Consider the following 23,621-nt stretch of genomic DNA (forward strand, 5'->3'; position numbering starts at 1 on the left):
GTAAAAGCACAATGGCAGAAAGCGTCTTGTACACAGACAGGACTGCCAGGGCAGAGGCTGAAGGGCTAAGGCATGGGAAACACTCTTCGTTGCCAAAGAGGGTTGCCGCTTCCCATTCACTGCGGCAACAGCAAATGAGACACGCACACACACAAACTCAAAGGTCTCACACATTTCTTCACACTGAAAAGCATCCACAGACTGATGTATACACTCCCATAACGCCTCCTCTTGGGAGAGCAGAAAGAGGATGAATAGTCAGAGGAGACAGACTGCAACTACATGGGATGAATTCAGTAGATGGGTACAGAAAGAGTCATTCTTAGGCAAAAAAAAAAAAAGAGTTGCTTTCGAAGTACAAAATGACTGACCCCCACTGTAACTTCACAACAATGCGTTTATGTACATTTGTCATCTGTCACTACACAGCTTTAATGACATCACTCAAATGGGGATGCAAAAACACACAACATGAAAGTGATCCGAAAATCTAACACGTCATAAAGAAAAAGAAAATAAGAGCAAAAGAAAACTTTTTAAAAACTTTTTTTTTTTTTTTTTTTTTTTTTTTTACATGTCATCAAGTTCATGCGCATGCCACATAATGAAACTGGCGAGATCCTTCCATTACAAAGCGAACAGTCCACTCATGGCAGATCTTAGAGCTGACCAACATGCTTTCAAACACTGAAGGCAAAAAAGTACAAATAAGCCGTCCATTAAGTCCAAAGTGTTTCTTTCCAAGGCAGGATCCTTATGAAGAGATGTGAAGGTTGGTGACTGGTTTGAAACATGTAACAGGTGAGCCACTCGTTTGGCTGGCTAATGTTCAGCCTTCTGTACACTGGTGTACAGCTCCCACAGGTTTTCCCTTCATATTAGCTCAAAGTTTCATTAGGCATTGAGGATTAAAGCACACAATGCATTGGTTGAGGACAGTACACACTCCGCAAAACCCAGAGATAATACCGTATTCATTTTTTAGAAAAGACATAAGAACCAAATTAATACTTTAATATCAAACACTATTTACATCAAGAAGTTTTCCTAATAATAATAGTCATAATCATCATCATAACAATAATAATAATTATACAGTTTTAACAATGATCTCATTTTTTCTTTTGTCCTCCAGAAAGGTACAAAACAGATACTAACCTAACACTACTTGTTTTATGGTTGACTACCTCAGGATACACAGTATCCAGTTTATAAGTTGATCCTCATTTCCCAGGTTAAGGTGTGTACAGAATAAACCATGGTAATAATAGCAATAATGACAAATAGTAGTATTGGTAATTATAAGAGAGTACAATTGAAGCTGGTTTCTGATAAAAGTCTAGTGTTAATCTGCTGACAAGCGTCCATTTTGAATGCTATGCGGTGCTCATTCCCTGTGGTGTTCTCCTGAAAATTAGTACCTCATTAAATGGCCTCGTCTCCTATTACCCCCCATAGCTGAGCTGCTATTCCGCCATAATAGAATCGTTACCGTTGCGCAAAAAACTAATGGCAAAAGGCAAAGGCAGTCTTTCTGGGGAAGAAAAAAAACAAACAGATAAAAGGCAGCCACAAAATTGAAAGAAAGCAAAAATGAAACAGTGCATGCCTTTCGAGACAGAATGATACTGAACAATAGGTTTGTCATTGAATCAGGTGTTTTTTTCAGTAGTGTTGCATGGATTTTTTGTTGTTTTGTACTGTTTTGTTTAGTTAGGCACTCAAGTCACTTCGCCTACCTCCCATGTCTTTCTATCTCTCCCTGTGTGTGTGTGTATCTCTCCCTTTAATTCTCTTCGTCTCCTTCAATAGCCAAGTCTCTTAAACTGCAAGGTCATTGGTGCTTTAAAACCCCCCACGGTGGAAATCTACACCCCCCTCCCGAGACCCCCAAGCCTTCCACCATCTATTTTTAATACCAGGACTAACTCCCCTTGCCACAACATGGGGTCCACATGCCTGTCATTTTGAACCTCATTAAAGAGTCACTTAAACCTGTAACACTAGGAGCTGAAGGTGGACATGCAATTGTTCCTATGCTCCTTTTCTTGCTCCATTTCTCTCTTTCTATCCGTCTTTCCAAACCAGATGGTGCCCTATTTCTCATTCAAAAACCTGGCTTTTAAAGGAAGGAGTTCATTTCTCTACCTGTCGATATTTCTTTGAAAGCAAAGCACCAAGTCCCTTCTGTTTGAAAAACGACATAGTAGCTTTCATTATGCTAACTCACCATGTGCATCTGTGGGAGCTAAAGAACGCTGAATATCATAACAGTGAATTTCTTTTTAATGTAAATGCTAACATAAACCTGGCCAGACTAAAAAGCTGTGCATTGCCTTGAATTAAAAAGATAAGTTTCTCTATTCACACTAGGTGTTTTTAACTAATTTGAGCTATGCATCAGTAAACGCTGCACTAACTGCTGTAATGAACTGAATGTGATAAGCAGCTAACTAATATTTGATAAGCATGAGTCAAAGCTGTGGATTAAGCAACATAGATGGGAGAAAAAGTATGGTAATGTGAATTTAAGGGTAATTTTTTAAACACTTTACATCTGTTTTAGGTCTAATTTAAGTTAGACGGTACGAAAACCCAAAGTTTACAGTGTCTCCGCTTTCAAAGACAATGTTTGGAGAGACCACTGGCAAAGCAAAATAACTTAAAGTAAAGCTGAAAAAATTAAAGTCTCCAATTTAGCTGTGAATCATTTTTTAAACAATCACTTTAACAGTCAATTTCAGAGAAAAAAAAGGTGTGGATGCAAGTGTTTATGGGAGTGTTGATATTGACTAATACTCAAATAGAACAGAGAGAACAATTGCAGCCCTGCTCAGTAAACATTACATAAAATGACTGTGACTCTTGCCGTGAAATTGTGTGATCAACTTTCAAAAGATATCGATCCTCGATCTTAATAGCAGTCTACAAAGTGTCTGGTGAGAAAGTTTCAATTTAGCTGTTCTGTGAGTCATGGTGAACCGATTGTGTTTGAAAGGCGTGTTTTTTTATTAAGCAGACTTGCATGCTCTCCACAAAGGAGGACAAGAAAAAGAAGCCTTGTGTATCCATCCATTGGGTGCTAACTTTAAACCAGGACAGTCTGAAGATCTGAAGGCTAAGGTGCATGTCATATACGTATTTCTCAGTGCTGTGGTTTCCACTCTGACCTCTGCTTAAAACCATTACTCTTCTTTTCCTTCATCTTCATCTTTCAGCTTTGCACTTCACTTCCTAGTAAAATGAAGGCACAAAAATCTGCTTCTTATGACCCTCCAGAACTTGATGAAAATGTTTTCTGAAAGGCTTCTCGAGAGGTCTCGGGACATTTTTGTATGTACAGTTCTTTCTAAGACCTAAAATCATCACTTTCTAACTGTGTAGTGCTACAACTGTATGCAAATGTAAAAACCCTACTGCTATTGACTGTTAGTGTAGTGTCTTGTATGTGACTTTCTAAGCATGTGTCTGTGTATATGTGTATGCTTGTGTGTGTGGGTAAACGTCAGTGCTGCAATGACATAAACATGATGTAAAGGGATGTCAAAAGTCACCGGAAAATAAGAATCACTAAGTGTCAAAAAACGGGATTTGGCATCTTAGTTGAAGGTTTGAGAGGGGGAATTGTCTCTCCCACTTCCAACATCAACTTTTTTCACTCACAGACGGAGAAAGACCACTTAAATATATTTCTGAAAAAAATAGAGGGTTCCTTGAGAAGCCTGCTCTGATGCCCAATCAAGCAAACACGCTCCACCCAAATCCCGCCCCTCCCCTGCAGCCTCGGGCAGATTCAGGCCACACTAGGTGTTAATGCCCTCCAGGACAGAGGGAGGCGCTATAAAGTGAAGAGTGCTGATAGGCAGACCAGCAACAAAGCCAGCAGTGGACTTGTTTTCTGCAGGTGTGGCGCAGCATTTGTTTCATCACTTCGGGAAGGCTCAGCCGGTTCATGGCTGGTATCATCTGAAGGATAAGAAAAAGAATCAAGGAATTATTATTTGTGGTACACCACTGCTCTTTTGCAACAGTGCACCACAGACAAAAGACAACATTATGTAATTAATGCACTTTCATATGTTTGATGTTTCTGTTGGGGTGTACAAAGCCGTAAGCAACATTTCAAAATAATAATTGTGGAGACATCAGAGCATTACTGAGATGTTTGGGCTCATGTTCAATAAGTTTATAAAGTTGTGATAGTGAAGTCTGAGTTGCCATATGAACTTGGGTTGCTATGTCATGTTTCGAATCTCATCAGAAATTTTTTTAATTTAACTCCCAGGCGAGGTGCCTCGTGTGTGGCAGTGGCCTCTGCACCATGGGAAAGTAGCTGAACCATGTTCAGCAAAAGACAGATAGACTGAAAAGGATCAGGCAGTTGCGTGTCTGTGCGTGTGTGTGCGTGCGTGCGTGCATGCGTGCGTGTGTGTGTGTGTGTGTGTGTGTGAAGGGACATGGCAACAGTAGATGACGCATGCATGTCTTAATTTCCCTCCTTGCGCCAAAAGACGCATGCAAGGTAAGAGGCAGCCGTCAATGATGCAGGCAAGATAGCCAGGCAGGCAAATAGGCAGATAAAGAATCAGGCAGGAGGAGAGGCAGATGGGCATCACAAATATCCTATGATCTGGCCTTGTGTGTGTGTCCCATTTAGATGGCACTCAATGATAAACTCTGATCATGAAAATATTTTTTAAATGTCCTATATTTAATAGGTTGTTATACAGTATGTGTGTGTATATAAAGTATATTCCCAATGGGGTCATCTTTGTGTTTCAGATCTTAGTGTGAGCTGCTGCTGGGAATGAGACATCAGCATGGGGGTGTGTGTTTTAGTTTAGTGACTGGGTAAGGCTTATGTATGAAGACATGAAAATGCTGTGGGTTCTGAGCACAGAAAATAATCAATGCTGCGCTACAGAGCCAAACAGCAACTCATTCAGTAGTGAAACAGAGAATTGCAAAATATTTTTTTTGCCATGTAAATGTATGTGTATATGTGTACACATATATTTTTATTTATATATCTTTTGACACTGGTCAGATTATATAAAGCACTCGAGTAAGTGATGTATTGGGATGGAATGATTTTAGTCGAAAATCAAGACGCATGATATGAAGCACAACATGAAGTTGGACATGACATTCAGTGTTGAATTAGTGAACAGGTTTGAAAACAGTGTGAAAATGTGAAACATGCACATCTATGAGAACAACACATGTACTGTAAACTGACACACGAATGTGATATATTAGAGATGTAAATAATTATATACACCATGCAGTGTATATACAAATATATATCAGCGTGCAACATTGTCCATCAATATTTATATGCAAGCAACAATGCAATGACACAACATCTGGAGAAGAATCAGTGTAAGAGAAGCACCAGGCAGAGGTGTGGAAGGACTGATCAGCTTTCAGACAAACATCATTAAAGGAAACAGGCACAGAAAAGGAGACACATGTACAGATGTATGGAGGTCATACTGAAGAGAATCAAAAAAGCAGGAAGCCATACTAACCTCGTGGTTCTAATGTATTGTCTACTTTGTCGTTTACATCAAAAACGCGGTCATGTACGCCTATAGTTTTCACACAGCTGTCTATAACAGAAAATAGGGAGAATGAGAGATCATTAGAGGTTTATGCCAAATAGGTTAGTGACATTTGAAGCACACACCCCCTCCTCTCAGCCCTGAAATAAAACATCCCAAGCAACAAAGCTCATGGCAACATTCAGATGAGGTATGAAGTGACCTGGATTTCATTTGATGTGATCATCTATCATCCTTTTCATGTTTTCAAAAAAACATTTTTCTTAGTAAGTAAAGCCGTTTTTGTGATAAATGAAAGGGGTATGTTGGACAGTGAGCAAAATGTAATTGAAGAGGAAGTGAGGTAACCAGAGAAGTAGACATAAACTGTTCTGATTTCCAATCCAAATGTGTACTTCAACAAGCTCTGTTACAAAGCCTTGTGCTGCATGCAAACACTTACTTGATGGTCGGACGAAAACTTTGAGCTTCAGGCACGTTTTCCTCCCGTTCTCAGCAATGGTGGAGGCTGAAAAAAATGCAAAAGACATAGGTAAAGAGGGTGTTAATATAATACTGCACGTAGCGTCACACATGCATTTAACACGTTCCTTACTGTGTTTTTCCTTTATATAAAAAAAGTCTGAATGAATAGATTTTAAATAATGAATATATTTTGTTCCCTGTAGTTAAACAGTTAAAACTGAGGTTGTTTATTCAGAAAAATCTTTTAGATTGGTAATGTTGACTCTTAAGTGGATTTTGTAGGGTTAGTCATGGTTCTTGTGAAATTATAGCCAGGAAGTATTTACAGATGTGCTCGGAAATGTCTCTGGGGAGAGTGGAGTGCTTTGCTCACAGATTAATTGTTGCATTTTAGATTATACAACTGGCAGCAGCTTTATAAGAATCAAGGAATTTGCATCCATTAAAAACACTCCGGGAAAGATATCATGTTATAATAATACTTTATATGTATACATTTACAGTCATGTGAAAACATTAGGACACCCATGCTAAAGTTGACTAAAAAGAGGAATCAAAAAATCATCTTTTGGAAATTGATCTTTCAGGAAGACATCATTACCCCAATCACTACTCATTCTTAAATCAAATCAGCTGTTCATGGAAGTGATCCGATGTCAGTTAAAAACCAATCAGACTCAGCGCCAGGAAGACATCATTACCCCCAATCTTAAACAAATCAGCTGTTCATTAGTTAAACCTTGTGCTGTCAGGGCCAATGTACAACTTGTGCTGTCAGGCAAAGGCGCTCGACCCTCCTCCTCCCCTGCCTCCTCCGGTAGTTGTGTTTCTCCGGCTGACCGCTCCGTTACCTCGTCGGTCCGGTCTCTGGTCTCTTCACCGCCGCCACAAGTGTCTGGGCTACATCGGGGGGTTATGTTCCTATTCCCTACCCCTTTAAGAAGATTATTTTGATGGAGTCCAATCTCCAAAAGACTTTGTACATTCAATATCATACAGTTGTACAATAAATATCTTTGCATATCTGCAAACGACGTCTCTCCTGATTGAAATACCGTTCACCATACCTAGAGATTGGCATGGTTTTATTTCCGTTAACCTAATAACTGGTTTGATTTGCATTGAGAGATGATCTTATGGAAAGTACCCCATGCCAATCTCTAGGTATGGTGAAGAGCATGTGATGATGTGGGGCTATTTTAATTCCAAAGGCCAAAGGAACTTTATTAGGATGCATAGTATCCTGGATCCATGAAATAACTGGCCTTTAAAATAAAAAGCTGCCTGCCACTATGGGAATTTAACATAGGGGTGTACTTACTTATGCCCCCTGTATTTTAAGGAAGAACATTTATTTATTTACGATACATTATTCATTCACAAAGAAATTGGTGTCCTTAAAGATTGGATTTTTCCTCATTTTTTTAATTAAGGCATTAAGATCAATTTCCAAAAGATATTTTTTTTATTCCTCTTTTTAGTCAACTTTAGCATGGGTGTCCTAATTTTTTTCACATTACTGTATGTATTTTCAAGTCAAGTCAACTCAAGAGCTTTATTGTCCATTTCTTCACATATACTAAACATGCAGAGGAATCGAAAGTTCGTTTCTCACCATCCCACGGTGAAGAAGAAAATGCACAACAGATAAGACAAGACATTCCTACCACAAGAGTAAAAAAAAAGCTCAACAGATAGGGACATTTTTCCTAACGCTAAAACAATAAACGGCAACAATATCACAAGACAAGACAAAAACACAAGAATGTCACAAGCAGCAACATTTTTTTTATGACGTGTTGTGGTAAAGCAGAAAGATGTGCAAAAAGATGTTCAAATTTTCCACTCTTAAAAACTCTCTTCAAGAGACACAAAGTTCACACACCAAGGATGTATGTGCTGCATGTGTGGATGGTTTGGGGTTGCTGTCAGGAAATGGATCCCTTCCTGTCAAGTCCATGGGGTGTGAATCTCTGAGCGTTAGCTATCATAGTGGTTGTATCACATCCCCTAAAAATATCTCATGTGGAGAGAGCATGTGCGAGTGTGTGTGTATGTGTGTGTGTGTGTGTGTGTGTGTGTATGTGTGTGTGCCCCCCCCACCCATGCGGTTGACCACTAATGGTGTTGTGGTGATGCACCAGGTGCTGTTTCCTGTAGACGAGGATAGGGGTCAAACACATGTCAGTTAGAGCATGGTGAGTGCATAATGCGTGCATCCATCATGGCAGGAGTACAGTACAGTAGTTTAAAAATATATGCTGTTGTCTTGTGTCAGGACCTCTTATCAAATGGAGAATATTTTATTGCGATATACTAATCCTATTTACTGTAAACTAGTTTTCATTTCTACTATCCCCCTCAGCTCCAGAGAGACCATATTATCCGCTAAGATGTCTTTCGGGCATCATTTTATGTCTTCTGTGGATCATTCCACAGTTGATGCAATGAAGCCAAGCATTTCCAAAGGCTACCATTAGGGATCTGTCAACTCCTCTCTAGTGAACCTTTACCTAACCCCTCCCTTCCCTCTCTCCCAGCTGTGTCACCCTCTCTTCTTGTCCGTCAGCATGGCCATATCCATTCATCAGACCTCAACTGACTAGCCTTCTTCATATTTTACAGCACACACACCAACGAAAGTGTGCAAACAAGACACACATTTGCATATCTGTCTGTAAGTGTTGCTCAGCATCCTCTTAAGTAACAGTATTTACAATTCTCTCATCTCGTCCTGTCTGCAGAATGTTTTAGATTTAAAAATGTCTTGAATGTACACATCGCTGCAATCAATGTCCCAGCAATTTTTGGAGGAAGTGGAAAAAGCAAGAAGCTTGTCTCTGTAGCCAGGGGATATGTTCATTTAGAGAATTATTAACTAGTAACTGGAAAAGGGTCAGAAGAGATGGAAATCTATTGCTTTGTTGCATGCTCTCTACTCCCAATTTACACTGAGATCAAGATGCCAGCTTTTCATCAAATGCATACTGCATACTCTTTCAATCACTTACATTTTGCAAAGCCTTCTCTACAGCTCATCAAGCTGTCTCTCTCTCTCTCTATCCCATCAACATCGCTGTTACCATTTTAATGTTGTCGATTCATCAGCTGTTTCTTAGTCATGTGTCATTGTGCAGGAGAGGTGACTTGAGATCAGACGCCCTTTTTTACACCTCAGTTCATATTCAGCTGATGCAGAGGAGAAAGAAAGTGGAGGGAAGCGAGAGAGAGGGCCTTATTATTTTGGTGTGGAGGCAGCCGATGACACGCTAATGAACCTTGACCACAGACTCTCACCCACTCAGTCATATACACCAGTACCCACACAATTTATGTCACTCCTCTTATTCCTCCACTTCTCTTTTCTACCACTACTTAATGCACCCATTTTCTCACACACACACACACACACCGTCTCCAGATGTCTTATCTTCATCATTGTTGTGGGCGGAGCGGAGTCACAGCCATCGACACCAGCCACTTAGCAAAGGCAGCTGATTATGAGAGTATGGCCGCGGTGAAAACGGCAAAAAGCATGTGGGAGTCTCTGTCATGATGACAGTTAGTGAAGCTGTTGTGATGTTTAGAGATTATGCCATAACACGCTATCCACCTCCTACACATGGACTTAAGGTGCAAGAGTGAACAGATATCATGATTGCATTCAAATTAGCTTTCACCATTTACATGTTGCATAGCAGTTTGCAACCAGTATAAAGCTAACAACGCTTATGGCTATGCTTTTTATCAATACAGTATGTGACAATGATGCTAATGTGAGAAAGTCAACTAAACTATCTCATATGAGCTTGGACGTGGCCAATGTGCTGCATATGACTGAGGTGTGTTGCTGTACATTCTTGACTACAAAGGAAATATTAGGCTTTGGCTCTACATTCCTTTCTTGGTAGCAGCTCGTGTGTCTGATGAAGGTCCATCCACCCAGGGCCCTGCACCAGTGCCTGTTTATTTTGGATTAACATGCTGCTGAAGGCCAGCTTATTGTTCTTGTAGGCCGTAACATCAACACCTGCTATTCTGGTTCCCATCAGGCCAGCAGTCTCAACCATCAATCCATCCAGCCTGTGCAAGTGGCTGCTTTGAATGACAGAGGCCCTGAAAAGGCTCTGTCCCAGAGCCGGGGGGGTAGAGGATGGCGGGAGGGGCGAGGTTAAGTTACTCCTCCAAGCCTTGTCCCCTGCCTAGTAATGGCTGGTCCCCTCAGAACACTGCATTATGCATCAGCATTAAGGCAAATGGAATGAAGCAGAATCCAATTACGGAAGAACAAACAGGTGGGCTCAGTGCAGCTTAGGCACAGTATTGTTTCAATCACAGCCCAAGCCAAGCTTTATTGCAACTGTAATGTTATCTGGAAAACACATTTCCGTTGCCTTTCAATGAAAGATTCAACAGCACATTCCAGACACGAGGACATAAAACCATGTGTTTGTAGTGATGGGAAGCCGGATGCAAAGATTACGCTGGCTAAATACAGGAGATACTATTATGGTAAGATATTGATTTCTTATCCATCATTTAGGAGGCCTAATGGCTCAGCTGTAAAAGAATAATGCAAGGGGAGTCAATCAAACTGCTAGAAGCAGGTGTCATCTGGGGTCTTCTCATAATCTTAACATACTGTACTGTGACAACAAACTGTTTTTCAGCAAAGAATCGTATCATATTATCATATGCTTGTATGCCATCACATGAACATGTACCATTAATAGCATCATGTTAGCATGCCTCTAGTTGAGTCAGGTCTCCAGCTGGCTTTAATAATGGTGCACTAATCCTTTGATCCCTGCTTATTTGTTAGGATGGGGCCAGTTAAACAAAATGCCCTGTAATGTTGTGTCAAGCGCTGAGCATTCCTAGCGAGCTAATTCTGCCAGCTCTTTAAAAACAAGGCCGCTGTTTGATTGTCTTTCACTGACATTACTCATATGGCTTACACAGTGCAAACCCATCACAGTTTTGGTCCAGGAGTCCAGTAGTCTGAATTTACATAAACTGGTGTCCAAGAGAAAGGACAAAACACATGCAATGTTACTTTCTAGAACCTTTGTGCCATCTTCTACCCACGTCTCCATCTAGCCAATTAGACAGTTTGTAGCCAGAATACATTACTTCTATTCCGTGTACAGAAATCACTGCTGGGTTTCATCAACGTTTGTCCTTCCGTGACAGGGTGTGGAATCAGTCAAAAGAGGACAATGTTAAAATAAACACGTGGAAGAAAACCTTGAATTAAAGAGACTAGAGTGAGTTTCAGACAAAAGAGAGATAATATTTATATGACCCCTCCAATAGTTAAAATCACTGCTACACTGTCCAAAATAATCTATTTAAGGCATACAATAGCACACACATACAGTACAGTACAAAGCCATGGGAAATGAAATGTTGTACAGACGAAATTATTGAATGTCCTTCACAAAATGTCCTTCCTACATTCAACCATTAACAAAGCAGCATACTTTTCAAACAAGACATTTTAGAAAGATGGAACACATAAAATAAAATAATTCTAAACTAGACCAGCAAATAGAAACTATCTGTACGTGTGTGTTTGTATGCCTATACACAAAATGTGCGCATGTAAGAAGATGGAAGAGAGAATCCACTGAAGAGGCCCATTAACCAGATGCTACAACGGCGAACACACAATAGGAGGGAATGAGGGAGCAGGGAGAAGCAGTGAAAGAGGAGGACTTGGATTCAGGCAGAACATAAACTCCCCCACCCCCCTGGTGATAGTTGGCCTTTAGCTCTTTCCTTTCATATTTTAACCTCCGCCAAAAGTGAACCAAAGTCATTCATCATGCCGCTTGCTCCGAGGTGACGAGGTCACAAGCAATGAGGAAAGGAGTGAGAGAATTGAGACGAGAGGGAGAGAGAGCAGTGAGCCGAGAGGGAAAAGTGTGTTAAAATCATAATGCCTAATTTGCACAAGCTTCCTTACACTATTGTATATCAATGCAAGAGTGTGGGGATACTGTTCAATTATTTCCCTTCACTATTATGTCAATCTACATCAAGCATCATCATTTTGTGAAAGATCACATAATGATAATCTAACTAATTACTCTATCTTCTTGAAAATGAAAAGCGACTGAAAGTCTGAAAACCCTTGAATTTCATCATCTCATTCATGTCTTCACATTCAAATGACAATAAACTCAGTGATTTATCAATCTTAGGGGGAGGGTCAGCTTTTTAAAGCAGCCACACAATAATAAATCACTGTACGTAATAATGTTTCATTAGTGCACTTAGTTTATCCCATAGAATCATAATATAATTGCTATGGCCCAAGTATCCACCCACTGAATAAACTGCAAACACTGTGTGTGGATGTGTGTGTACACAAATGTGTGTATTGTAATTGAGGAAGAACAAAAAAAGAATGAATAAATGAACAAATAACCAATTAAACATAATGACCAATGCGCTGGGTTAATAATATATGTGTTAATGGCCAAGGATAAAATGTCCTTGTCTTTGTGAGAGTGAATCATAATCAGCTCCTGAAGACGGCTGTTAGAAGCATGAATCATATTAGGCAGAGGGGAACCTTGTGCCCTCTGAATCACAGACCTTGCCTGCCCTACTTTTCCTCTGATCTCTTGGCTTTTCACAGTCTTTCTGTTTCTCGGCAGACAAAGTGATGACTACTTTATTGGCGGTCAAACTCAAAGTAACTTGATTAGAGACTTTTCTTTCTCGCCTTGCTTTCTTTGGGCTGTCAACAGCGCTTTGTGACTTAGCTCATGGTCTATTAATATCCAAGTTTGGCCAATGGGCTAGCTCGCCGGTTGACTGTTTTCACTTTATTTCTGAAAGGGGACTCTTGAAACTCCAATGAGCTTGTCATGACCATGCCTTTAACTGTTTATTCTTATGTTATTGGAGCCAGTAGACCAAACTGATTGATTGTTACCATTTTCTAATGTGTGTTTGATGTGCATATTCAGATGGGTGACAAATTTAAGAAATTTCTAAATAAAGTGTCTTAGTACTGTAAGTTGTTGGGCCACCATGAGCTGCCAGAATAGCTCCAACACAGCTTAACTTGATTCTAAAGCTTTGGGAACGCTACTAAAAGGATGGAAAAACATTCCAAATAATATTCCATCATCTGTTGTTTTGATGATTGTTGAGTGCTGTTGAACACAATCAATCCAAAATCTCTCATAATTGTTGATTGTGTTGACATCTTGTGACTGTACTGTAACATATGATTCACATGATTTTCATACACCAACAAACCATGCATTGACCCCCTTGTGCCCTGTATGGAAGCACCTGCATTTGTTGAGCTTTATTCAGGGATTTACTTTAATATTATAATAATAAATTAATAAAATCAATATTTAAGGGCACAGATCTGGTGCAAAAGAAACACAGGGAGGGTTAGTTTGGTAGTACTGTCCTTAAATCCAAAGAGAGAGATGGGATAAAAAAGGGAGACAAGAAATGATGTAGTAACCAGGGGAGGCAGAGGTGGTGGAACGTCTATCCATCTATCAGGATTATAATAATGCATTCCAGACAGCGTCTGCCCATGCATGTGTATGCATATTGTACATGAGTGCATGTGTATCCATGCAAGTGTGTGTGTGTAGCTCTATGTCACATTACTCCATGTTGTAGGATCATTTCTGAACCCTGATGACAGGGTTGATTTTTCATGTGAATGAATGAAAGGGGTGAGTTATGGTGTCCATATGCATGTTCCCCTTACTGTACCACAAATGGAACAGCACTGGCTCTTCATCATTATTAGCAGACCTCCCATAGCTCTAACAAAATACAGACTGCATACACTGTCCCCTGCCTCTATTCAATTTGTCCATTAATGCCATTTCCCTGCTGCTGTTGCCGCCTGCTCTACGATCTCTACTCCTTTCTCCTCTTGGTGCAGCTTGAAGGAGCATGGTGCATCACAGGATTTATGATCAAGCAGACGACAGCTATAGTCCATGTCTTGGAGAATCTGTTTGAGCTTAGTGTGTGCATGTAGCAGTCTAGTAAAGTTGAAAAAGACCTTATGAGAACCTGTAAAAAAAGCCTTATGTATATCAAGATGTTTTCTTGCGTGGTAGTTATGATCAATCTTAGTCTTATTTTGCATATTGGCCTATGGGCATCCACACAGTGATTGAAGCCTCCCCACATGTTTTTCATTTTGTAATCTTTTGTAAACATGGTAGAATCATCGCTCCCCCTCTGGGTTTTGTTGGTTATTTAGCAAGTGCTCATTTGATATCAGCCACAGACTCTCCTGAAGGTCTCTGGGCCCTATTTTAACGATCTCAAACACAAGTATGAAACGCAAAACGCAAGTAGCTTTGTGGGCGGATCTCGGCTGCTGTTGCTATTATACCGGCGGGATAAATGAGTCTTGCGCCCGACGCAAATCTAAAATGGGTTGGTCTGAAGTAGCTAGGTGTGGTTTGGGCGTAACGTCAAAATAACCAATCAGAGCGTCATCTCGGATTCCCTTTAAGAGCAGGCACGCTTGTTCCATGGCGGATTGCTATTATGACGGCGGATTTGCCTGGCGAACGCCAGCGGGAGCTGTCAGGGATGCAGTAAAGTAATAAATGCCCGTCTTGGCCGGGTGGCGATGTTGCTGCGGCCTCTCGGGCGCATCTCCTCAAGTCTGGAGAGGATTGCTGCAGCCATGGAGCGTGGGCCTCCAAACGCACCACCTGCACCTGTTGTGCCCCTTCCTCCTTCCCCCACTCCATCTCCGTCCACCTGCTCCATCAGAAGCACATCGCGCATTGCCACTCCCGGACCAGATCCCGCCAGAGTGTCCAATCCCACCGTAGTTCAACATCACGTCTCCTTAAGTCCTCTAATATTTCCTCATTTATGTCATCAACACATCCATGATTCATGGAAATGTTGAGTAAAACACAACAAGCCACAAAGAATGCTGCGACTTTTTGAGGACTGTACTGTAAAGTGCCTCCTGACCTATCCAAACACCTGAAGCGCATTTTCAGTAATATTTTTCTTTGTAATTAGGTATGGTTTGCAAAAATGGGAACTGCTGCGTCCGTTTAGATGAGAGAAGTGTATGCGCGTTGTGCGCACGCTACATTATGGCCAAGCATGCGCCCCTAAAATAGCATCTGAATAACGCGCTACTGACTTTAGACTAGGTTTTTCCTGGTGTGTGGCGGAATTGTTTTCTGAAACTGCAAAATAGCACCAGGTAACGTTTGTGCCGGAACACGCCTCCTCTTTTCGCTGAACCACCCCCGGGAGCGCAAATTCATTCCCTAATTTACCGACGTGCGTCTGTGGAGGGAAAAGTCTGCCGTGCGGCAGGTGCAAAATAGGAGTGATACATGCGTTGGTGTACAAAGGCAATTGCGCTGAGTGCAAGATAGGGCCCTCTGTGCTACTGTAATCTCCTTTCTTGCAGTGTCAAACCCAGAAATATTTAAACAAAATAACTCCATCCACAAGTGACACGCAAAGGTGTTATTGATTGTGTTTTCCGTGAGAAGCACCACCAGCCCATGTAGGTGAACAAGTCAGACGGCAAGAAAACAACATCTGTTCTGCCAACAATCTGCCACTGCATGATCACACCAAGTTGTTTCCTATTTGCCACACATCGTACACGCCTAACAACACCATAACTCGGCTCACTCATCTCGTGCGGTGAGCTGCCACTGATATTGGATTTCTGCCCTTCTCAGATTAAAATCACTCAAATACGAGATTGTGGATTGTGTCCTTATTAGACAAACGTGCTTGCATCAGCATTCTGCAAGACGGGTTTCACTTAAACCATGAATGCACTGTGAACTCTGACCCGAGAAGCGCTCCAACTGTCCGCTTATCCCTTCTGTCATTCCCTCCACAGGGTTTCCCGCAGAAAACGTGTTAGTTAAGGTGGTAGGGTGGGGTTTACCATCAGACCGTTCAACCCGCATCGAACCCTAAGGCGTAAACACCATTTACAGGCATTTTCTCCTCAGGAATATGATTTGACAGCTTCATTTTTATCTACAAACAAGAAAAAGCTAATCAATCACGTCATTGAGAGCAGATTTTTCATCCCCCATTCCCTGAGGTCATTTGGCTATAGGAAGTTATTAGAGATGAGGAAAAGATAAATATTCTGATACTGTGTATATGAGCACTGTTTATATACAAGATGTCTGCTACTGTGTACTGTGTGTAGTTAAACATTGGTTACTCAAAATGAAATACAATCAGTGAAATATTGATTGTGAATACATATTCTTTCTTCATTAAGACTGTACTTCTACAAAAACCAAAGAAAAAATACATTTCATAAATGTACCTAAATGATAACTGTTATGTGTCAAGTGCATGAGCCCATTCACAGTTAACTATTGCTAACCTCTGCCTCATGTACTCATAGACAGTGGCCGCTGCCTCAGGACACATTGACATTTCTGTTTAGTGCAGGCGTGCACTATGGCCAGCTTCAGCGGGTAATGATGCATAATATTTTCTCTGTTAACTATACTACACTACGCATTTACACAATGCAGGCAAATGGGCTACAAGGGCAAGGTCTGACCACTGTGTGTTGTGCTGAACTGCATATATCATCACACCTTATACAGTACAAATGTCTTTGCTATGTTTAAGCTAGTTGTAGGCACTTTCTGTGGTGTTAATGTCCACACTGATTCATTTTACAATGTGACTTATTACAGACCTCAGCTCAATAAAAAATAATAAGTTACTAAATATTTAAAAATGAAAGTAATTAGTTACTAATTGCTGTTTGAAATTCATTATTTAGACACTTGGCCTTGGGTACTTAAACATTTCTATGCATGGTATGAGATGATAAAATGAATATTTAATGATCCCTGTGGGAAAAAAATGGGTAAATTCAGGTTGTGCAGCAGAGCAGGCAGGGCTATAAAGGACATTTGACTCCCCCACTTTGTAGGCCCTTAAAAGTATTGAACTAAAACATTCTCATTTCAATTCATTCAAAAGTGATGTCTTCACTTCTACAAGCCTTACCGCACAAATGAAAGGCTTAGTTCAAGTGATGAAGTAGGAGACACCATGAACATTTTGTTGACTTATATCAATGTAGTAGTTCACGTAGAACAAAAGTCAACTTTTGATGCCTCAAGTCAAAATTGAAAAACAAATACTTAATAGTGTCCCTAAAAAAATGTAGCCTGAGTACTAAAGGTTGTTACATGACCAGAAGTTGTTGCAGTTGATGCCAAACAGACCTGCTACTAGTGTACTGTGGTATTCAGCTCTGCTCTTTAAAACAATATTAGAGATAAAAGATTAGAGATAATCAAGTCTGAGCCAATGTTTTTATTTTATTTTCTCACAATCTTAACTCCTGAATATCCATAATAGCGGTAGGTTAAGCCGAAATGTAATCCATGAGAAAAGCATAGTAATTAATTAGGTTATACTCTTTCGAAAAATTCACAGTTGTGATTGAATTTTGCAAGATGTTTACTTATCCCTCAGAACGTTGCATTTATCACAGCATTCTTAACATTAAAGGAAAATAAAAATGATGTAAGCCAATGCAACCTGAGAGGTCTTGTTTGCTTCTAGGGCATGAGGGAGACTCCCTCCTGTGGATGATGATGATGATGATGGTGGTAGCGATAGAAACAGATGTTGCAGATAAATTGGCAGATGTAGCAACGTAATTACCTCTCTACCTCTCTGAATCTGTCTACTGAAGAGACTGTCCAATCCATCAGCAGCCATCTCACCTGCTACTTATGGACATTCAGGCTGGACACAATGGCAGTGGGAAATCACATGTCGGACGACTTCATGGTAGATGACTTTAATATCCGCCACAGTAGCCAAAGAGGCTATACGCTAGAATCATTCAATAGCCAATGAAGCCGCGGGCCACTAAACCAATATGGCGTGCTACAGCAGAATGGATGTGTTCCATGGAAGCCCTGGCGGTCGCAGTGTAATTTAATCCAGCCCTTAGGACAAGCATCTCTCAACAGAAATGGAAAAAAAAATATGTTAGAAGTAGAGATATGAAGTAGTGGATTAATTGTATAACCCTTCGCTAACCCTCATTTTCACCCCCAACTTCGGAGACTTCCATTTTTCCCTCGTCTCATTTAGTATGACTGTCAATGCAAATTGGCTATAAAAGCAAAGGGAAATCTGGTTACTTTTTAACAGACAAATGGCCAAACACCTGGTTGTTGAAAGGCCTCTGGAAAGGATCTCAGGTTATTTGTTTTGTGGACTAGCTTGAGAGAAAAAACACCTATTCACCACAGAAACAACGGCAAACATTAGGGAGTTTTTTTTTTTTTACTTCAGTCTTGAACTCTTAAGTGTAACAGAGCAGGGAGAGAGAGAGAGAGAGAGCGAAACACATGAAATGAATAAAGTACAGACGTCTTGGCTGGCTGTCAGGTTAACTGCTTCATAAAAAAGGTGCCAATTTAGAAAACAGATCTCAGCATGTAGAGCTCAGCTCAGCTACGCTCCTGACGACTTTCAACGCCGTCTCTGAGAGAAGGACAAAACCCAAAGACGTGGGGGTTGGACAGCCACCTGCATTAACACCACAGACCAAAGTTTACAGATAAACAGACACAAGTATAGTATAACCAGTAGTCTTCAGCAGGATGGTGTTAATGTCAAAACTGACACCCCCTCGCTGAGAAGGAAATTCTACAATTATTCTCATAAATTGGCCCACAAAGTGCCTTTAAACTTTTCCTTTAACAGCTGAAGCAATAATACATACACTGCATGATATTGCACTAATGCCACTGATATGAGAACATAACCCTGCTTTGTATTTTGTAATATGAGCCTATCCCTATGACACATGTGTTTGGAGCGAGTGGAGGCGACTTGCGCCTACTGACAGTTACTCCTCTATATAGTCTGTGGTGGGAGGACAAACTCAACTCAATTCCACTCTATCACCTTGCTTTGATAAAACCTAATTTCCCAGGGGCTTCAACTTCAGACTAACTCAGTTAGGCTCAGTTTCTATGCCAAAAAGCAGACAACTTAACATCAAATGCGAGCTGAATAAGAGCATAACATAATGCAAAGAGGAGGGAACTCCTTTTTGAGGGATACAGTATAGTGCAGCAGGGGAAGTGAGGTATAACTTTCAAAATGTCTCAATTTAACTCCCCGGTGAATTCCATTGCCATTTTAGGGAAGAGTTCTCTACGAGCGATGAGAGCAGCATGAAAAGCTTGGCTGAAAGCACAGCATGAAAGCGTCTACGAGGATCACTGTAATACCATGCGTAAAGCTCTGTGGTGAAGTTGTGAAAACATGGGTTAGGAGTAGTGTGTGTGTGTGTCTTCGCTCTGTTGTATTAAAAGAAAAACATTAAGTCAGGAAAAGGCCATCTAGGTTTAGAATTCATGTTAACGTATTATTATTATTTGGCCTTGTATTTTCCTGTGAATGCATGTGGGGTTGTAAATACTGTTACTGCACTCTGTTGTATCTACAGACGGGTGATAAATAAAAGGAAAAGCCCAAATAAATAAGACACATCATGTTTTTTTTTTTCATTTCATTTGTCTCCCATCTGTATGTATGCTGTGCAAAAATCCATCATGACAGGGACTCACATATGTAGTAGTATTCTCTGCCCGGTCTGAACTCAAAGCCCAAGGAGAAGGGAGTGAAGAGCTGGAACTTCTCTGAAAACTTGAGCGGTCCGTTCGGGGAGTGCGGCCTGTTGCACTCCCAGCGTTTGAAGCCCTTGGCGGTGTGGTCGCATGTGCTGTAGCCATCGTAGTTAACCATGTAGAGGACATAGCGCTCTGTCCGCTCCTCAGGCACTGTGTCTTCATAGTGAGGACAGTAGACATCCAGGTAGTCGTTTATGCACACGTCGATGTGGTAGTCTCCACGATGGAACCTGGTTGCAAAACAGAAGGGAGGAGAGAGAGGAAATGGTTAATGTTTGATATTCATATGAAGTAGAAGTATGATGTTATTTAGAGAAATTTTATAATCTTAATGCATCAACATTGCTTCAATTATCCCAGATAAAAGGCTGTTTGAATTTGGCACATATACACAGAATGCAGGTTTGATCTAGAGGCACTCTTTCAATGTTGTGAGGAAATTTACAAGCACTAGCGCTCTCACCCCCTGGCTTCAATAAATTTGGGTGGGTTGGTTTATCTATAAATCTATCATTGCAACATATATTTACTCACACATACACACATCTGCCTTCCCAATGATAGCAAACGCAAGTATCCAAGTCTGAGATAAAGTATGCTTACATGAAAACAGCTTTGGGTCTCTTTAAGAAAAAAAGATACATTTTTTCCACACAAAAAAACAACTTACAAACAGAACTAAAATAATAACCGGGATACAGGATGGTCCAGACAGTAAATGTCATGATAGGAAAAATACAGAGCCTGGCTGCCTCTGGCTGGCTGTGCGGTGAGGCATCTTTACAACTGCAATGATCTAGAACAGGCAACACAGGGTCAGAGGGCTTCAATACATACAGGCAGATTCATCAAAAGGCCACACACTGTCACAAGCTCACATCTCTGCTGCCCACAAAATAGGTCTCTCACCTGTGGAATTTTTACAGCTACCAAAATTAGAGAGTAATTCCTGTGTTGTGAGTTTCTGGCTGCGTCTGGGGTGGTATGACCCTAACTTTGGGGTCACAGGGGGTCTCACAGAGAAAACATTGAACACTTGTAAACTTGATAGGGATGCCCTCAATTTAGACTTGAAATGCTCAATGTGAAAAACAAAGTTGCACATACACACACAGCTGGTGTCACTGACTCATTTCACCCAGAAACCAGGTGGTGTGAGTTTATAATTTAGACACAATCTTTAGTGCTGTAAGAGCACAACCTGACAAGAGTTTTGACAAAACTTTTAATTGAAAACTGCACTGCTGTCTTTAAGAAGGGCTCCTCAAGCTTTACAATGCACAAGAGGCAGAGCGTATAACAGGCTAAAATAATTGTATCCCGAGGACTCAGGAGCCTCAGGATTAACATACTGAAGCAGTACACATGCAGCATATAGACCTCTTTCTTTCTTCTTAAAGTTTTGTGTGTTAGTGTAGTCCGTACTCTTTCCTCTTCTCCACGGAGGAGAAGAGGTCATGTGGCTCAGGTACCATCTGTTTGGTGGCACCATGAAGTTGCTTGACAGTTTATAATCTATCTTTTATTTTGTCATCCTGATTGTCCATACTGTAATTTTACTATGTGTGTCTATTCTGTACATAAGGCAACTACTGCATGTCCGTCCTTTATGAAAGAGGGATCCCTCTTTCCTTAGATTTTCCTTATCCAAAATGAAATTTGTCATATTGGACAATATACATAAAATTGTTTTGACTTGATTTTTCTGTTGCTCCCATGTACAAAATCTCTGATATGTCGTTAAGATGTTGTACAGAAAACAACAATTAAGCAAAGGAGCTTCAAAAGAGAGACAATTATTTCAGTAGGTCTAAAAATCCCAGTGGAATCAGATGCTGATGAAAATACTATGCTGCACAATAAAAACATCTGTCCTTTTTGTTATCCTCCATTTCCCTGTCACTCTCTTTCCACCCACTTGTTTGCTTTCTCTGTTAATAACTACAGCTACTGCTCGTTATCTCAATGGGATGTTTGAGTTTGGATTCTAAAGAATGGATTTTCTAAGATCAAATCGCTGTATATGTACTGAAAACGCTTATCCTGCTTGGCTGCATTTACTTCCATCTGCAGTATTTTTAGACAAACTACACAGAATTAGAATCATAACGCAAACCAGACAACTTGTTTTGAAGATTTCATAGCAATTTGAGCAAAATCTGCTTTTGGCGCCTTCAGTTGGCACATAATTCATGTTGTTATTTGGAATGATTAATGTAACAATCAAGCGACAAATCGAACCACAGCCATTTCTCATTAATGTGATCATATGTGTCTGCTGGTTCTGCTCTGTGTATTTATTTATGTGCATGTGTGTGTATTTGAGCATGATCTAGCATGAAATGTTGCTTTTCTGTGTTTACCCGTGTAGGTTAAATACCAATGTGAGGGTGTTTACAAGCAAGGCATGGAGTAGCTCATCTGTATCATCTCATTTAAAACATGTCTGTGGAGGTCCAGGAAGAGCCATGCATCTCCCTCACTGCTTTAAAATGTCACTGACTTAATGGTCACATCCTCCCATCTGCTCGCCCAAGTGTGTGTGTGTGTGTGTGTGTGTGTGTGTGTGTGTGTGTGTGTGTGTGTGTGTGTGTGTGCGCGTGTGTGTGTGTGTGTGATGTTTCAGCTGCCCTTCTCTCCCTGCCTGGCCGTGACTGCAAATGAAGCAGAGGATGTTTGGGTGAGTGAGCACATAAAAGGGACAGGACAGGCATTTGTAACATGTAAAACACACACACACACACACACACACACACACACACACACACACACACACACACATATATGCAACAAACACACATACATACACACACACACACACACACATGCAAAAAAACACACCCTGCACACACCTTCACATACACACCCATGCACATACATTAGGTTTGTGTTATCAGTTCAGTGAGCTCTCTGGCACATTGGCAAAGGACCAGCAGTGACACAGCCAGAAGCTGCTAATGGCACTGAGTGAGAAAGAGAGCGAGGGTGAGAAACAGACAGGTTGGGAGAGAGAAATGGACCTGGTTCCAAAAGAAGGTGAGGGAATACAAAAAAGAGGCAGCAAAGACTGAATAATGCAGTTAGTATTGCCAGGCTCCCAGTGAATCCAGGTCTTTGCATGAGTTATTCAACCATGCATTAAATGCATGCATTCTACTAAAAAAGTGTATGTATGACATGACTGTTTGCAGCCAAAGCTGTAAATGTTTCTCCAAGTCTATTCAGCGTGGGATTATTACCAAGATGTCTCCTGGAAAACTTCTTGCATTTTGGAGAAAGCTGTGTTTATTGTCCTTATAAAAACCCTGTTATCAAGGGACTAATGTGGGAGTTTTAGATGCGGCTGGTGTCTTGTTTATAGCGATCGGCTGCTGCTGTTCTATAAACAGTCCCCGCTTTTCAGCAGAAAGAAGAAACCGTTCTTCACCACGAAATGGACGTGTGTTGTTCAAACATACATCAGCCTCTGTGTAGGACACAGGAGCACCAAGAGGTTGCACCAATGGAATGTAAATCAAGGCTGTGCTCTGTGAGAATCCCAAAGACTGAAATATAGGCAGGAGAGACGGTACAGTAACACTGGGGTCAATAGAAGAGAGTCATTGCAAAGTAACTAATCCAGTGGGCAAAAAATAAAATGTAAATTAAAGCTGCCTCAAAATTGTCGGTTTTGTGCGTTTGTGTCAGCAATATAGTGTCTGGAGTGTGCTTCCCCAATAATTATAAATGTTTTGTTTAATGATATTAAATTCATAAGTTAATCCATTTTAAAATGCATATGTTGAACAATTCAATTAAAATGTTAAATCATGTTGTTTGCTGTTGAACTCTGACACAATGACTCCCCCACATGTCACAGTGTACAAAAGAAGGTGGCAGCAATGTGCAACACATAAAA

At 40.7% G+C, this 23,621-nt stretch overlaps 1 protein-coding gene across 2 annotated transcripts in view; it reads right to left on the reverse strand.

Annotated features, from left to right (window-relative positions):
- Positions 1 to 554: 554 nt before the first annotated feature.
- The window catches only part of efna5b (ephrin-A5b), a 92,530-nt gene continuing 69,463 nt past the window's right edge, over positions 555 to 23,621 (reverse strand). Inside the window, exons 2-5 of one of the 2 annotated variants that reach the window (XM_028579324.1) lie at positions 19,661 to 19,953; positions 6,007 to 6,072; positions 5,532 to 5,612; positions 555 to 3,966 (exon numbers count right to left, since the gene is read on the reverse strand). In XM_028579324.1, coding sequence (XP_028435125.1) covers positions 3,839 to 3,966; positions 5,532 to 5,612; positions 6,007 to 6,072; positions 19,661 to 19,953 — 568 coding nt within the window. In that variant the 3' untranslated portion in view covers positions 555 to 3,838. The remainder of the gene's footprint in view (positions 3,967 to 5,531; positions 5,613 to 6,006; positions 6,073 to 19,660; positions 19,954 to 23,621) is intronic. The other variant, XM_028579325.1, reaches the window with a different exon arrangement.

Source organism: Perca flavescens, chromosome 5 (assembly GCF_004354835.1).
Source record: "Perca flavescens isolate YP-PL-M2 chromosome 5, PFLA_1.0, whole genome shotgun sequence".
NCBI lineage: Eukaryota > Metazoa > Chordata > Actinopteri > Perciformes > Percidae > Perca > Perca flavescens.